At 43.2% G+C, this 16,791-nt stretch overlaps 2 protein-coding genes across 4 annotated transcripts; one reads left to right on the forward strand and one right to left on the reverse strand.

Moving 5' to 3' along the window:
• The first annotated feature begins 3,797 nt into the window (after positions 1-3,797).
• On the forward strand, positions 3,798-9,130 carry LOC121575275 (interferon regulatory factor 6-like). The gene is made up of 8 exons (XM_041888252.2): positions 3,798-4,033; positions 4,599-4,796; positions 4,968-5,163; positions 5,305-5,397; positions 5,659-5,919; positions 6,045-6,437; positions 7,213-7,331; positions 7,505-9,130. Exons 2-8 carry the CDS (start codon positions 4,623-4,625, stop codon positions 7,739-7,741), a joined length of 1,473 nt encoding a protein of 490 aa, XP_041744186.2. The 5' UTR covers positions 3,798-4,033; positions 4,599-4,622; the 3' UTR covers positions 7,742-9,130.
• Positions 9,002-15,574, reverse strand: LOC121575274 (TRAF3-interacting JNK-activating modulator). 3 transcript variants are annotated; one of them, XM_041888251.1, is made up of 13 exons: positions 15,486-15,574; positions 14,678-15,065; positions 14,338-14,479; positions 14,158-14,224; positions 14,017-14,044; positions 13,633-13,662; positions 13,392-13,487; positions 12,805-12,876; positions 12,536-12,676; positions 12,241-12,378; positions 9,779-9,977; positions 9,549-9,640; positions 9,002-9,360 (listed from the first exon to the last, which is right to left on the reverse strand). In XM_041888251.1, the coding sequence occupies exons 2-13, from the start codon at positions 15,044-15,046 to the stop codon at positions 9,181-9,183; spliced, it is 1,554 nt and encodes a 517-aa protein (XP_041744185.1). In that variant the 5' UTR covers positions 15,047-15,065; positions 15,486-15,574; the 3' UTR covers positions 9,002-9,180. The 3 variants fall into 3 exon arrangements, with proteins under 3 accessions (XP_041744185.1, XP_041744183.1, XP_041744184.1); XM_041888249.1 differs by having other exon boundaries at positions 14,158-14,227; XM_041888250.1 differs by lacking the exon at positions 15,486-15,574 and adding an exon at positions 15,381-15,457 and having other exon boundaries at positions 14,158-14,227.
• Between the last annotated feature and the right edge of the window lie 1,217 nt (positions 15,575-16,791).

Raw genomic sequence — 16,791 nt, forward strand, 5'->3', positions numbered from 1 at the left:
GAGAACAAGATGGCCACACCCCCACTTTTTGAGTCTTTATGACTACACACCACTGTCCCCCCCACTCCTGTTGCCACAACTTCATTTTCCAAATTACTATGCGTTTCTTGTAGAAAATGTATGTCACTTCCCTTTCCCCTAATTAACTCATACACTATGGCTCTTTTTTTAACGTCTCTTGCCCCATTTACGTTTAAAGAAGACATCTTAAAACTGCTCATGGATGAAAAAAAAATACAGAGGAAGACACAGAAACCACATCTCTTTACAGAGTTAAGGCTACGACTGAACTCTTTCATTTTCTTTAGAATTTGCATCACTTATCACTCTCGTGACCACTTTCTTGAGTCTAGCAATTTCAGGGCTTGTCAAACCTCCCCCTGTTATTTTTGACATCAGAAACTTTGCTGATTCAATAAACAATTCACTTTCAGGGAAAAAATCTGTTACATTATAATCCTGCATATATTTCTTCCCTTTTGTCAATTTCAGAAATTGACGTACTTTCTCAATCCCATACCTCCCTTCCACCCCATTTAGCTCACTATTTTGTTGTGACGCATCAGATGACTCACTCTCGCTATCCTCCCCAGAAGAAAACTCCACCATCTCTACAACCGGTTTATCTTCAACTGATTTATCAATCTCTACCTTTCTCTTGGAATTAGACCCTTCACCACCCCTTACATTCTTCCTCTTACTCCTCGGTACTTTGAAAACAGCGGCTTCCTTTTCCATTATTTCAATCTCCTCCTGACCTCCAATTTCATTTTCCAGCACCACCTCAGCAACGGCAGTCGCAATCTCACCGACTTTTTCCCCTCCTTCTTTGTTCTGATCTACCACCATTGCCCCCGTATCCACACTGCCTTCCTCTCCTACGTTTCCTACCACATCTGCCCACCTCCTCCCTTCCCCAGCACCCGCACCCTTAGCATGTTCATCCCTTCGCGGTGGTGCATTAGCTGCACCAGCACTAGAGCTGCTACCAGAATCTGCGCGCTCATTCTCGGGACAATTACGCACCAAATGCCCCTCTCTTCCACAGCCAAAGCATTTAATTGATTCAGTAGAAGCGTAGAAAACATAATCAAATCCATCAATCTTAAAACTGAATGCTAAATTCAGTTCATCAATGTCCTTTTTTAAAATCATATGCACTTGTCTCCTATGAGACACGACATGTTTCAGCAACGGAGATTTGCATCCAAAAAGAACCTTCTTTATTGTTGATACAATTTGACCATGACGAGATAACTCTCGCTCCAACACTTCATCTCTAACAAATGGTGGTACGTTAGAAAGTATAACTTTCTTCGCCGGATTCATAAGCGGAAATACCGGCGTCTGCGTCTCCCGCAACACAACACCACTCTCAACTTTCATATTCACCTTTTCAATGGAATCTAAAAATATCACTACAGCGCTATTCATCCTTGAGGCTGATTTGATGCTATCATACCCAATAATAGCACCCACTGCCAAGCTACATTCTTCCACTGAACACCCGGCCGCAGCAGGAATCTTAACTCCATGTCGCCGACTAAGTTTTTCAAACTCCAAACTTCCGCGAGTGGCCATTGCAACCAGCCTCACCCGCTGGTTGTGCCCTCGCGAAAAACAACCTCAACAATCCCACCACCCCTATACGTGCTTAGTGATAGTTAGACAAGATAACCTTAAACTAATCAATATAAATATATACACACCAAAACCCAATAGAGTGGAAAAAAATTCCAGTCGCTCTCACACTCACTCCTGCTTCACGACTCAGAGAGAGAGAGAGGAGAGAGAGAGAGAGAGAGAGAGAGAGAGAGAGAGAGAGAGAGAGAGAGAGAGAGAGAGAGAGAGAGAGAGAGAGAGAGAGAGAGGAGAGAGAGAGAGAGAGAGAGAGAGAGAGAGAGAGAGAGAGAGAGAGAGAGAGAGAGAGAGAGAGAGAGAGAGAGAGAGAGAGAGAGAGAGAGAGAGAGAGAGAGAGAGAGAGAGAGAGAGAGAGAGAGAGAGAGAGAGAGAGAGAGAGAGAGAGAGAGAGAGAGAGAGAGAGAGAGAGAGAGAGAGAGAGAGAGAGAGAGAGAGAGAGAGAGAGAGAGAGAGAGAGATTTTTTTAATTTGTCTGTTTCATGAGCTGAACTGGTTATCCTACATGGGCGTATCGAAATGTTGCATACAGTAATGACTGCCTCTCATTTCATGTACAGTGGACCCTACACAACTTTTGCAATAATGGGGTACTCATCCATGTCCAATTTAAGTGCACTTGCTTGTATATATGGTTTGTATGTGCAGCACTGCTTTACCAATCAGAAGTAAATAACTAATATTACATTTTGACTATGAACAAGCATATCATATGTGTGTATGATACATCTATTTGTACAATTCTGTTGTCTGGAGTGATTGCATCCATGAGGTATTCTCTGATTGTACCTCTGAAATAAAACAGACATACTGTGTGAGTGGCTTCAGTGACTTGACTTCATCAGTAATCTAGATCAAATGTGTTTGCATAGTCTGGAGATGTTTTTTATGACAACAAGTAGCCTGTTTCTTAATAGAGACACAATCCAATATTTGGTTCCCATGCTTCACTCTGCCACTGTTTCGGTGAGATTACACTGTCACATTTTTCCCCCCTTTCTGTATCACCATCTCAAATTCTAAAGTACACAATAGACGTGGTTTAGAGGCCCAGCTCAATTGCCTATGATGTCAGTGAAATGTTCTGGCCCTGAACAATCTGTTGCTTGTTTGGCCATTTCAATGCATTACAGAGAGACAGGAGCTTTGAGACTCTGTGCGGAGCAACATCAAAAACATGGATTTACAGGGATGTCCCTCACCTGCCTCCCGCCTACATTTACGTCATTTAGCAGACGCTCTTATCCAGAGTGACTTACAGGAGCAATTAGGGATAAGTGCCTTGCTTAAGGGCACATCGACAGATTTTTCACCTAGTCGGCTCGGGGATTAGAACCAGCAACCTTTCGGTTACTGACACAACGCTCTTACCCACTAAGATACCTGCCTACCCTGAAATATGAAGCAATGTAGCCTATCAGTCATTGGTTGAGACCACTGTAATGACAACATCTAAAGTTAAATAGCAAAACACTGACAATATTTTTTTATTTTATAGACTTCACATGTTTGATTAAAGTAAAGAACACTTATTTTCAAGTGAATGGCAACAAGTAAAAATGTGTTCTCTGCTAATAATGATTTTTCAATTGTATTTTCAATTGACCATCAGTCTTAAATCCTGAAAACTCTCTCTCACACACAGGCTATCTGATCTCACTGGCCTATAAATAAATTCACACGTAATGAAACTGGGAAACTTCAGGGAAGTCCTCAAGACAAGAGCGGCTGGTGCGGTGGGGACTTCTAGCACGCACACATTGGAAAAAGGCCCGTGTGCAGTTTCTGGGTGTGACTGCACCATTAACAAGTGTGTACAGTAGAAATGATCATAATGTACGTGTTACAATGACAATGTATATTAACATATTTTAATTAGGCTATAATAGGATGACTGACTGCACTCCAAACTGCTTATTTCAAATTGCTTTTGAAAACAACAAACACATTTGTTTACATAATTTATAGCATAATAGTCTTCATGGTTTTTATGTGGCTAATTTAAAGATCCTATGGCAACATTCTAACATAGATATTGTGAGTCATTTGGTCGTCATGGTCACAAGAAGGCTCCACCGAAAGTAAACTGGGTTTTTTTCACCAGCTGGAAAGGTGTGCCGGGTGCCAAGAATGAAACGTGTGTGACGTCACGGCTCTACCTGAGTTTCGGGAAGGGAGAGGAAAGGGGGTGGCATAAACTGATGTGGACAAGATTATCAGAATTGTTCTCCCATGATAAGAAGTATATGTGATTTATACAGTCTTTTTTTTCCCGGATTGCTAAGGACATACATGTTCCAACGTTTTGGAGAATAACATTTTCCTGAAGATTGATTGAGGTTCTATTTTCTCCCGGATAGAAAGTAGCCTACTTCCTGGTTACATTCAACTGCAGGTAAGTTTCGCAGCGGTCGCCTACATTTAGTTAGTTTGCAACCTCGAAATAGTTTAAAGTTCGTAACTAGATGGTTATTAGAAGTCATTACTAACAATATCTCCGTGAAGAAGTAGCCTATATACTGGTCTTTCATATGTTGCTCAAATTTACAGTACGAGCGAGGGGTTGCAACTAAGCATCAACAAAAGTCAAAAGTTTATCACAACAAAAGTCTGTAGCCTATCCTATTGGATTGGTGGGAAGAATTTAACTTTATGGTTATGATTTTGGGATAAATTAATGTAGCAACATTGGACATGGTTTTATTTCCATACTCAACTGACCTGTGTAACAACCATGTCCTGCAGATACACCAGGAGTATCATAAAACCAACCATAATTATGCACTTAGTGGTCCAAGTCTGTTTGGAATCTTGATAGCGTGCCAGCTACATCATGCCCATACAACTCACTGTTTTCTTAGTACAGTGTTTCTAGTAGAACTGAAGTGTTTTGAGATATCTTGGTCAGGACATCAACATAAGTGTACCATATGGGTAGTAGATATCTAACCCTCCCATAGTGGCCCCCTCCCCAGACAGTAAGCATGGCGGTGACCCCGCGGCGTGTTCGGCTCAAGCCCTGGCTAGTGGCCCAGGTGGACAGTGGGCTCTACCCAGGCCTGGTGTGGATCGATCGTGACAACAAGCGTTTCAGGATCCCCTGGAAACACGCTACGCGCCACACCCCCCAGCACGAGGAAGAGAACACCATCTTTAAGGTGAGTAAAGCACATATCTGTTACAGCTTATGAAACAATACATGTAGATCAGTGGTCACCAACCTTTTCTGAGGCGAGATCACTTTCTGAGTCAAAATGCAGGCCGAGATCTACCGAAAAAAACATGACTTAAAATGTATTCTTCATCTGTACCCTCTCTCCCTGTACCAGGCCTGGGCGGTGGAGACAGGAAAGTTCCAGGAGGGTATTGATGACCCTGACCCTGCCAAGTGGAAAGCCCAGCTCCGCTGTGCCCTCAACAAGAGCAGAGAGTTCAACCTTGTCTACGATGGTACCAAAGAAGTCCCCATGAACCCCCTGAAGATCTATGACGTCTGTGACATCCCACAGCCCCTCAGTAACCCAGGTAACTGGCCATGGATGACATACAAATATTTTTTTCAATTACAGTTTAACAACAATGATGGTTTGGTAGCAGCTTTGAAGCATAGCTTGGGTTTTGGAACCCCTTGCTCTCTTTTCATTTTCTCTTCTTCTCTCTCATCAGGATCCTCAGATTCTGGGTCCTGGACGCCGAATGACGGTGATGAAGATGAACCAGGTACTCCAGAGCCCCTCCCTCCTTATCCAACATCCAACGGTTAGTCATGTCAAATATCTCTTATCTCGCTTATTTGTCCCTCACTAATACTGTTTTTCTCTGATGTTTACCAAGTCATTTGTCCTAAACCACACAACAGTTCAGATCTAGCCTCCAGATAATGTTTTCCAAGTTGCCTTATCCAAAAACAACTGCCTAGTGGCTTTTTGTCTGACTTACCACCAGTTTTGATATCAATATCCAAGTATTGTTTTTGGCACGGCATCTAATCATGCTTTGTGTTTCCCTGTGACCGACCAGGCACCAGCCCCGCTCTAATGTGGTCTCCTCCTGGGTCAGTATCGCCCCTCCACCCCCCCAGCTGCCCACCTAGCTGCCCCCCATCAGTTGAAGAGTGGCCCAAAGAGGAGGTTAAGCCATGGCCCAAAGAGGAGCCTTTGGATGTGGAGATGCAGCCTTCCCCTCTGGAGATGGCGCCCCCTCCTCCACTTGACATGCCTTCCCCTCCCATGCCTGACATGATGTTCGCCTCCCCAGAGATGTGGATCAGCTCCTTGCCCAGTGAGTACACTACTACACAGACAAACTCCTCCATTAGGTAAATATAGGGCTGCATACATTGATTGTATACAGTATCACAGGAGTTTGCCCGTACAGACCAACTGATGTCTCTCTTTCTCCCTCAGTGACAGACCTGGAGGTGCAGTTCCAGTATCGGGGTAAGGAGGTGTGTCCAGCCATGACAGTCAGTAATCCCCAGGGCTGCAGGCTGTTTTACGGGGACCTGGGCCCCATGGTCAACCAGGAGGAGCTGTTTGGCCCTATCAGCCTGGAGCAGCTGAGGTTCCCCTCTACCGAGCACATCGCCAACGACAAGCAGAGGGTCTTCACCAACCGCCTACTGGACGTCATGGACCGAGGCCTCATCCTGGAGGTCAGCGGCCATGACATCTATGCCGTCCGCCTCTGCCAGTGCAAGGTGTACTGGTCAGGCCCCTGTGCACCCAACCCCAATGCACCCAACCTCATAGAGAGGCAGAGGAAGATCAAGCTGTTCTGTCTGGAGTCCTTTCTCAGCGGTAAGTACTGACTCCGATCCTACTGACCCTTTTAGCATAGACAGACTCTAACCTTCCTACAGCAACAATGTTTTATACTACTCTTGGCACAGCTTCTTGCTTATCGATATATTATATATATATATATATATATATTAGGCTGTGCCCTTAGGAGGTATTGTGATAGTGTGATAATATGGCATGTACTGTAGCTGTTATTGCATGTACAGTGAATGTACTAAACATTAGGAACACCTGCTCTTTCCATGACAGACTGACCAGGTGAAAGCTATGATCCCTTATTGATGTCACTTGTTAAATCCACTTCAATCAGTGTAGCTGAAGGGGAGGGGACCAGTTAAAGAAGGACTTTTAAGCCTTGAGACAATTGAGACAAGGATTGTGTATGTGTGCCATTCAGAGGGCGAATGGGAAAGACAAAAGATTGAAGTGCCTTTGAATGGGGTATGGTAGTAGGTGCCAGGCGCACTGGTTTGAGTGTGTCAAGAACTGCAATGCTGCTGTGTGTATCAAGAATGGTCCTCCACCCAAAGGACATCCAGCCAACTTGACTCAACTTTGGGAAGCATTGGAGTCAACATGGGCCAGCATCCCTGTGGAACGCTTTCGACACCTTGTAGAGTCCATGCACCGACGAATTAAGTCTGTTCTGAGGGCAAAAGGGGGTGCAACTCAATATTAGGAAGATGTTCCTAATGTTTTGTACACAGTGTAAGCTGTGAGAGTGATTTGCTATGTGAAATGATTGTGATAGGTTTATATTTGACGTGTGCAGGTGTAATAGCCCATCAGAGGGGCCAGTCAGCCAGCCCTCCTCAGTTCGACATCAACCTGTGCTTTGGAGAGGAGTGGCCTGACAGCAGACCCAGGGAGAGGAAGCTCATCATGGTGCAGGTATGAGACAGTCTTTGTATCAAGATGTTTCATGCAATGATTCATAGAAAACTAATGAAACATTCGTTTTTCATCATTTTAAAATGTGTTGCATTGACCCTCAAGCATGTGTGTTTTGCTGTTGAGTCCCTTCACTGTAACCGCCACTTATTTGGCCCTCTGCTCCCCTCCAGATCATCCCTGTGGTAGCACGTATGATCACTGAGATGTTCTCAGGCGACTGCATGCGCTCCTTCGACAGTGGCAGTGTGCGCCTGCAGATCTCCATCCCGGACATCAAGGATAACATCGTGACCCACCTGAAGCAGCTGTACCGCCTGTTGCAGACCCACCAGGGCCAGGAGGGCTGGCCTCAGGCTCTGTCCCCGGGGGCTGGCATGAGCCTGCCGCAGGCCCTGCACGCCCAGTGAAGCAGCCCAGTCCACCACAGCCCTAAAAAGGCCAGTCAGTCTCATACACAGCTCTGTCTGGACACTGTCTTCTTACTGCTGCCTCTCTACTACTGGGCCATGAGGGGACCTGTAGTCAGCAAACTAGTACTTATGTTTATAAAGGCATGTTCATCAGAATAGGAAAAGGGAGAGGGATCGCTTCAATATAGCCTTTTTTCGTTATTTTGCTATAATGTTAGCTGAGAGGGGCCATGTGTATATATTGTGGTAAATGCTGCTAACAGGCATTGTAAGACTACCACTGTGGCAGTCAGTAAAACATGGTGTGATAGTGTCTGTCTGCAGTTGTAAAGCCCCAGGGCCTTGTACTCTATATGGACAGAACTAGAGGAGCATTGGATGGCAAGGCAACATTGAACATAGTCAATGAGTTACAGGCATAACCCTGTACCCCAGTTACACAATACCAGTCAGTGATCAAGCTTTGTCCATGTCATTGTTATGTCTGCTACCTGTTTTTAACCCATGAAGAATATCTCTGACGTTTCAGTGCTAAAGCAAGATATTTATATATTTTTTCTTCTTTTGGAGAAAAAACAAGCAAGTGGTTAATCTATTATGTGAACTTTTATGATTACTCAAGTGGTTATTATACGTTTGTATCTCATCATGACTGCTGAGATCCATTCTAACTGTTCCTGCTAGGTATGTGAACAGTATCCTATACCCTTTACTTGTTTTTTCATGCTAATACTAGTGGATAAGATCAGGTAACAGTAGATGATTTGGTAAACCAAATGGATTGTTTATTTTCTGTTAGACCTTTTCACCAAAATATTTATAATTTTATGGAATTTAAACCTTTTGTTTTGGTCCATGAAATTAGTATAAGGGGTGTCACTGCACTTTTTGGACAAAATTGAGTCTTGTGGTTAGATAGCATTTCATTTTTCAATAACTTTTATCCTCCTAATGATTTGTATTGTATTTTTTTAATTATAAAAATGTCCATAACTAGGCAAGTGATCAGCAAAAAAATTTAAATGAGGCGAATCAGCAATTAAATGTATTCAGTAATGAAAAAGGGTTTGATTCAAATTGACAAAAAGTCATACCATATTCCTGCAAGTGTTTTTATTCAATGGTATTTTATGTCAGTTTTACTGTTCAGTTATAAAAGTGGCAAGTGTGTCAGCTATACTGAGGCTATATGTATTTGATTATTATGAAAGGATGAAACACGTATGCATGAACATGATGCAGTAACCATACAACGCATTAGAAATACACATTTACTTCAAGATGACATTTTCAATGGATGATAGATATCCTTCGCTATAATGTTGACTGCGCTATACAGAAAACATTACAAGTAAAATGCAATAAACATATTTCCCAAAACCCTCAGAGCACGTTCTTCAGTGGTTTGTCCAGTTCCCAGGTCTTGTCATATGGGCCTATAGCAATGCTGTGGTAATGTCATAGAGATACTTCTCTGTGTGTTCTTGTAGTACTTGGTAAAGGTCCCACAGCTGATTCCTTGTTGTGGGGATATCGGCCAATAACAACGTCAAAATGGCCACCACCGTGACTACCAGGAACAGAGACAGCAGGATAAACCAGGGACAACAGCGTCTCTTGGTGGAAAAAATAAAGATTCCATCAGTATCAAGTTAATATAGGACAAAAATCAAGCATAGCCAATAAACATGTTGGAGACATACAGTATGAAGACAGTGGGGACAGAAATTGACTTAAATGCTATGATGGTGCTCTGGGTTTGACATTACTAAGATGAGAAAGGGAATTGTAGACATATCCAGACCTCTCGCCTATGGACGTTGGCTTCCATCATGCTTTGCTTCTTGTTGCTGTGGTGTGACATGGCTGGATGAAACTGCTCATCTAAGGGATGCTCTAGTGATGAGGTCAACACATTTACAGACCAATAAATATAATGGTCAAAATAGCAGTTCAAACATTCCTTGACCTACTACTACTACAGTAACACAATCCAACAGTTTTATCTGCTAGTGGGTATTTAATATACTACACCTATGGAGTCCTGTTGCCGTCCTTTGACAATCTCCTGCTGTTTCTTGGTGTCTTGCTGCTGCTGTCGCCATGTGTCTTGTTGTGTCCTGCAGCTGTGCAGGTTATCCTCTAGAAGGCTGATCTTGAGGTGGAGCTCAGCCTCAGTGTGTTGGTGCTGCAGCAACTGGCTCTTCAGAGTTTCCTCCTGTCCCATCACTCTCTGGATGGATGCAAAGGGAAATATATGATGGTATGTAGATATCTTATGTCACTCTAACAACAGGTCAGTGCTGTGTGCGTGCGTGGGTGATTCTCTTGAAACCAGTTTTAACCATGTCAGTAGCAAATTGGGTTACAAAACCATGATGCATCTGCAAAAATCAACTATCATTCTAAAGACTAAGATGTCTAGTTTATGTCACAGTGTCTTATTTTAAATATATGTTACATTTCCGCCTGAATTTTGTACATTTTCACCCCAAATTATCATTAACGAAATGTGTCCGGATTCAATTCTCGTGTAATTTTATGCAATTTGACATTAGAAAAACCCAACTTATTTGAATAAAACACAAAAAATGTGTGTACATAAATAATAAAAATGCTATACCAGTTTAACTATAATATTAAACTATAATATAGTAGTTATAACTATAATAACATTCAACTGTAATATTTATTACGTAAAAACACAGTGTCTGTGAACATTTGTCATTACGTAACACTTTTTTAAGTTCCTGTAAAAACTCCAAGTAGTTTTTAAATCCACCCATGATGCATCATCTAGAGCAGGGGTTTCCAAACCTTTTCAATCAGGCCCCCCTTCCAGCAATGGGAACGTCCCGTGCCCCCCACGTCTATTTCTATGGGCACAAGCATTGTTTTTTAACTAAATCTGTGGGCTAAAAACATTAGCTGACTTGGGCTAGTTGATCTGGACATTTCTGACAATTTATAAATAGCTCTCTAAGGTATGCAATGACTGACATGACAAGAGGAAAACTGATGATGCACTAACCAATTTCAAAATTGCACCTTGTGCATTCTGCTATTACAAATTTAGAGAGCCATTACCTTATAACCATGGCGGCATGAATAGGCTTCAGTGATGAGGTCAATTGTTTGCATACTTGTCTGTCTCCTATTATTTGCAGATTAAGCTAAGGGCCTCTCATTAACGAAACATACATTTCTCATTACCACGTTATTTTTAGGTCCGTTTCGGTAATGAGAACCTTAATATCGGTAATGATAATCAAATCAAATTTTATTTGTCACATGCGCCGAATACAACAGGTGTAGACCTTACTGTGAAATGCTTACTTACAAGGCCCTTAACCAACAATGCAGTTCAAGAAATAGAGTTAAGAAAATATTTACTAAATAAACTAAAGTAAAAAATAAAATAAAAGGTAACACAATAAATTACAATGACGAGGCTATATACAGGGGTTACCGGTACCGAGTCAATGTGCGGGGGTACAGGTTAGTCGAGGTAATTTGTACATGTAGGTAGGGGTAGAGTGACTATGCACAGATAATAAACAGCGAGTAGTAGCAGTGTAAAAACAAGGGGGGGTGTTAATGTAAATAGTCCGGGTGGCCATTTGATTAATTGTTCAGCAGTCTTATGGCTTGGGGGTAGAAGCTGTTAAGGAGCCTTTTGGACCTAGACTTGGCGCTTCGGTACCGCTTGCCGTGCGGTAGCAGAGAGAACATTCTATGACTTGGTGATGTACTGGGCCGTACGCACTACCCTCTGTAGCGCCTTACGGTCGGATGCCGAGCAGTTGTCATACCAGGCGGTGATGCAACCGGTCAGGATGTTCTCGATGGTGCAGCTGTATAACTTTTTGAGGATCTGGGGACCCAAGCCAAATATTTTCAGTCTCCTGAGGGGGAAAAGGTGTTGTCGTGCCCTCTTCACAACTGTCTTGGTGTTTTTGGACCATGATAGTTTCTTTGGTGATGTGGTCACCAAGGAACTTGAAACTCTCGACCGGCTCCACTACAGCCCCGTCGATGTTAATGGGGGCCTGTTCGGCCCACCTTTTCCTGTAGTCCACGATCAGCTCCTTTGTCTTGCTGATCATAAGCTAATTCTAATGTATAGTCAATGGGTGTGCTATGCTGGGAACTTATTTACTAGGATAAGTAATCTATAACTTTTTAAATATCAGTTGTTTGATTAAGTAAGGTTTGTCAAGAAATAAAGGGGGGATAAACCCCATTTAATTTACTTAAAGCCATAATTTTGAGTTTGTTTCAGCAAAGAGCAACCCCGCCACTTAAAGGAGGATATCTCCCATTTTGACATGTTTTCACACTTACCTGTAATATTGTTTGATGTCCCAAGACAGCTTTTGGTTCTTATCTCACATATTTAGATACTTTATAGGCATATATTATTGTATTATGTCATTTGCCCATAGGATCCCATTCAATCCAGAAATACATATAAATATATATATGTGTGTGTGTACCTCGAGCTGGCTCTGTAACAGGTTTATATGGTCAATGTTCTGCACCAGAGACTTCCTCATTTGGGTGCATTTGATCCTCTCCTCCTCATAGCGCTCTCTCCACTGTGATGACTGAACCTGGGCTGTCTGCAGTGCCATCTGGTGGACACACAAAATACACACACAGTGAAACTGTCCTAGGACAGTCAAATCAAATTTCTCAAATCGAATCACATACATTGAATTAATCATTGACTGTAATAGAACACAGTGCTATTTTGCGTGATCCAGAGTGCAGCCCTGTCTGACCCCTTACCTCCAGGCTGTGAGCCCTCTCCTGGGCCTTGGTCGTCTGATCAGTGACCCTCTGGAGCGCGGCCACGGCCATCTCCTCCACCTCCTGTCTCTGCTGCTCCGACTGTAGCAGCAGCATCTTGGCTCCATCCCTAGACAGCCTCTGAGAGAAAGAGAGGAGAATGAGTCAGCATAATGATGATTGCTCTTTGTGGTTTCAGCCTGGTGGTGATTTTGTATGAGCATCCATACTGTAAGTCATATAGGTACAGACAGTGTTCTTGAACACACCTGTACACAGATCTTCAGCTGTGACTCTAGTGCCCCAATCTTTCCCTTCATCGTGTCCTCTTTACAACAGATCTGTGAGGGTAGAGAAAGATGAGACGTGTGAGAGAGATGAGACATACTGACAGTGAGGTAGAAAGACAGAAAAGCAGATAGCAACTGGCAGACGGTGGTAAACGGTTCCTGTGCCATTTCATTTGTCTCTGTACATTTCTCGTGTTTCTCGCTCAGCTTCTCAGTGACAGGATGCAGGGTAGACCACAGCTCCTCCAGTAGAATGATGGTGGAAACACTGTGAACTCGTCTCTGAAACCACAGCCTGTCTTAAACTAGATCACTGAACCAAACACAGTATTACCTCATTTAGAGAAGTGATGGACCAGACACCCCAAGGACCCTATGTCACAATACAGCAGTTGCTCAGAACATCAACCCACTGTCAAAACTACATGGCAGTCCCTTCATGAAACAGAGTATGGTACAGAAATACAGTAATTCAGTGTGCATACATGAGTATGATTGAGATATGGGCAAAGGTAGAGGGACATTTGTGGACATCACATCAGTGTATAAGAGATCCAGGTTCTAACCTTCCAGACATTGTCATGTGAGAGCAGTATAGTAGAGGTGGTGTGCTGCAGTAGAGCCAGCTTCTGTTTCAGAGAATCTTCTCGCCACAGAGCCTCCTATGGAAAGAGATACACCATAATACAAGTGAGGTTGAGGTTCTGACTAAAAGGCATGTCTCAATGATATGGATTATCATTATAGATTCAAATACGGTAGCTTCTTTGCAGTAATCTAAGGAGTCAGCAGAGCAGGATTACACACCTGTAGATACTCTGCGAGTTGAAGGAGGTCCTACATAGAGGACAGAGAGCGAGACGAAGAGAGAGACAGAGAGAGATTGAGAGCGTTATCACAATAGGCATAAAATATATTCCTAACGTGCAAGGAGGGACATCATATACTGTACAGTACATTGTTATTATGGGTGGTGAACTATGTATGTCACACACCCACAACAGTTCAAATATCATAATATCAACTGTACGTTGCTACGCAACACAACTGATAGTGATGTCTTCTGTCAGAATGATGAATGATTATGTACATGGAAACTGTGACTCATTGCTGTGGCTCAGATTTGAATGAGAAAAATATATTGAATCTACCCAAAACATTACAGAGATCTAGTACATCAGAGTTACTTACTGCCTCATTCACGGTGATATAGCCATGCCTGTGAATGATAGGAAGGGAGTGGGGGTCAGTGGTCAAAGTGTTATACATGACAGATAAGCAGTTCAACAGATCAGTGTCTTCATGTTAAGGTCAGTCACTTACTGTACTTACTCTGTCTGACAGCAAGCATTCCTCTGTTGGAGCTGATTGCTTACCAGGCCACTCTTCTCCCGTTGAACTACTAACAGGGAGAGAGGAAGATAATGAAGTTCACCAACAAACTCAAAATTAGAAAAGTATGTTGAAATTTAAATACCAAAATAAGGAGCCCCAGTGAGTTCTATATTTCACCTCTATCTCTGATATCCATACACTTCCTTAGTGTAGGCTGCTGTGAAGTGTGAGGGAATGTCTGTGAGAAGTCAGAGTGAAGCTTCCCTGTTTTGTTTGTACCTCCTGTCCCTTGCTGTGGTGGTGAGGTGATCCACGATGCCTGATGAAACAGTTTTTTCAACTGTCACACACCACTTTTGTGTTTGACAAAACCGAATATTCCAGTTTTTGCGTATAACAGACATATAATAACACAATGTCATACAGGTAATGTGTATTATTATGTCATACAGGTAATGTGTATTATTATGTCACACAGGTAATGTGTATTATTATGTTATACAGGTCATGTCCTTACCTTCCTGATGGAGTGTACGTCTGGCCAGGTGATCCCCAGTGTCTCTGCTGATATAAGGGACTGTCTGTGGATAAGAGGCACTCTCTGCCTGTTGGTCCTCATCGTGACTTTGGTCTCCTTATTTGACTCCTTTTCATCAGCCTGAGGAGTGGCAGCCTGGACAAACTGTCTCCTTCTCTGGAACTCCATCTGTCTTTTCTGCTGCATCTCACTCTTCCAGTCGGCCTCCAGCTTGTGTCCTGGGCTGCGACATGTCGTCACATTGTTGCGATCTCTCAAGAACTCATGTTTTGCTGCCCGCTGTTCCAGCTTTTGGTCGTAACTCTCCATCCGAGGTCGTCTCCTCTTGAGGTCTTTTTGGATCTCCATTTTGGTAGCTGAACTTTAACTGCAGGATTCAGATTAAGACATTAGTATCAGTCCATCAGATTCTTCAAAGAAAGCACGATTGGTTATGGGTGTGTCAAAACAGGATGCATTGCATTCAGCTTTGAGCCGAGATAAATTAGGAAAGCAAGAATGACTTTCAGTATGAATTAAATTAAAGAAATGAAGCCTGACATTCAAACACCTGCGGTATAAAGTCCTACTTTATGTATGTGAAGCATGAGTAATGCTTCGCCATAAGCAGAAACTAGCTGTAGTGTGCTATCTCAATGTACGAGAAGGCTGCTGACTTAAAGCTGAGAGACGGATCACTCACAACATAAGGAATCCCCTCATGAGGCTGATACATGACAAAATCACAAAACATTTCCTCCACAGATGAAGCCTTGTGAGTGTGATCATAGGAGTAGCAAAAACAAACCTGAATACATTCAATGAACCTAGCAGCCTGTTGTCTCTCTATCGCGTCTCAACGTCTGTCTTCTTTGAATTCAGTAACTGTTACTTCTGACTCGCTCTCATAACAGGAAATGAGAGAAACCACACTGCTCATGTTCACGCTGCTGTTCTGCTATAATGACCCCCACATTGCATCCTTACACTGGAATCACACATGGGTAAACCATAAGAGAAGTGACTGGAAGGAAACTCACATTTAGATATGTACTGTGGTAGAGTGGTGTGGGAAAGTTGTAGGCCTGCAGAATGTAGTGGGACTGTGGCTAGTGATAAGCCCAAGCTTATAGTGTGCCACAAGGTGTATGTTTAGAAGATACACAAATGTTGAGCCACATTTCCAGGTCGTTCCCAACTGACTGAATATACTGTGCATTCGGAAAGTACTCAGACCCCTTGACTTTTTCGACATTTTGTTACGTTACAGCCTTATTCTAAAATGGATTAAAAAATAAATAATCCTAATCAATCTACACAAATAAATGTACTCAGTACTTTGTTGAAGCACCTTTGGCAGCGATTACAGCCTCGAGTCTTCTTGGGTATGATGCTACAAGCTTGGCACACCTGTATTTGGGGAGTTTCTCGCATTCTTCTCTGCAGATCCTCTCAAGCTCTATCAGTTTGGATGGGGAGCGTCGCTGCACAGCTATTTTCACATCTCTCCAGAGATGTTAGATCGGGTTCAAGTCCGGGCTCTGGCTGGGCCACTCAAGGACATTCAGAGACTTGTCCCGAAGCCACTCCTGCGTTGTCTTGGCTGTGTGCTTAGGGTCGTTGTCCTGTTGGAAGGTGAACCTTCGCCCCAGTCTGAGGTTCTGAGCACACTGGAGCAAGTTTCCATCAATGATCTCTCTGTACTTTGCCGAGTTCATCTTTCCTTCGATCCTGACTAGTCTCCCAGTCCCTGTCGCTGAAAAACATCCCCACAGCATGATGCTGTCACCGCCATGCTTCATCGTAGGGATGGTGCAAGGTTTCCTCCAGACGTAATGCTTGGCATTCAATCTTGGTTTCATCAGACCAGAGAAACTTGTTTGTCATGGTCTGAGAGTCCTTTAGGTGCCTTTTGGCAAACTCCAAGTGGGCTGTCATGTGCCTTTTACTGAGGAGTGGCTTCCGTCTGGCCACTCTACCATAAAGGCCTGATTGGTGGAGTGCTGCAGAGATGGTTGTCCCCCTGGAAGGTTCTCCCATCTCCACAGAGGAACTCTGGAGCTCTGTCAGAGTGACCATGAGGTTATTGGTCACCTCCCTGACCAAGGCCCTTC

Source organism: Coregonus clupeaformis, chromosome 10 (assembly GCF_020615455.1).
Source record: "Coregonus clupeaformis isolate EN_2021a chromosome 10, ASM2061545v1, whole genome shotgun sequence".
NCBI classification, from domain to species: Eukaryota; Metazoa; Chordata; class Actinopteri; order Salmoniformes; family Salmonidae; genus Coregonus; species Coregonus clupeaformis.

Coding starts and splice junctions, on each gene's coding strand:
- LOC121575274 (XM_041888249.1), bottom strand. CDS start 15,046: ATGGAGATCCAAAAAGACCTCAAGAGGAGACGACCTCGGATGGAGAGT. Junction 14,480..14,677: donor ACGTACACTCCATCAGGAAG/GTAAGGACATGA, acceptor CTGTTTCATCAG/GCATCGTGGATCACCTCACC. Junction 13,663..14,016: donor ATATCACCGTGAATGAGGCA/GTAAGTAACTCT, acceptor TCCTCTATGTAG/GACCTCCTTCAACTCGCAGA.
- LOC121575275 (XM_041888252.2), top strand. CDS start 4,623: ATGGCGGTGACCCCGCGGCGTGTTCGGCTCAAGCCCTGGCTAGTGGCC. Junction 5,164..5,304: donor ACAGCCCCTCAGTAACCCAG/GTAACTGGCCAT, acceptor CTCTCTCATCAG/GATCCTCAGATTCTGGGTCC. Junction 5,920..6,044: donor GTGGATCAGCTCCTTGCCCA/GTGAGTACACTA, acceptor TTTCTCCCTCAG/TGACAGACCTGGAGGTGCAG.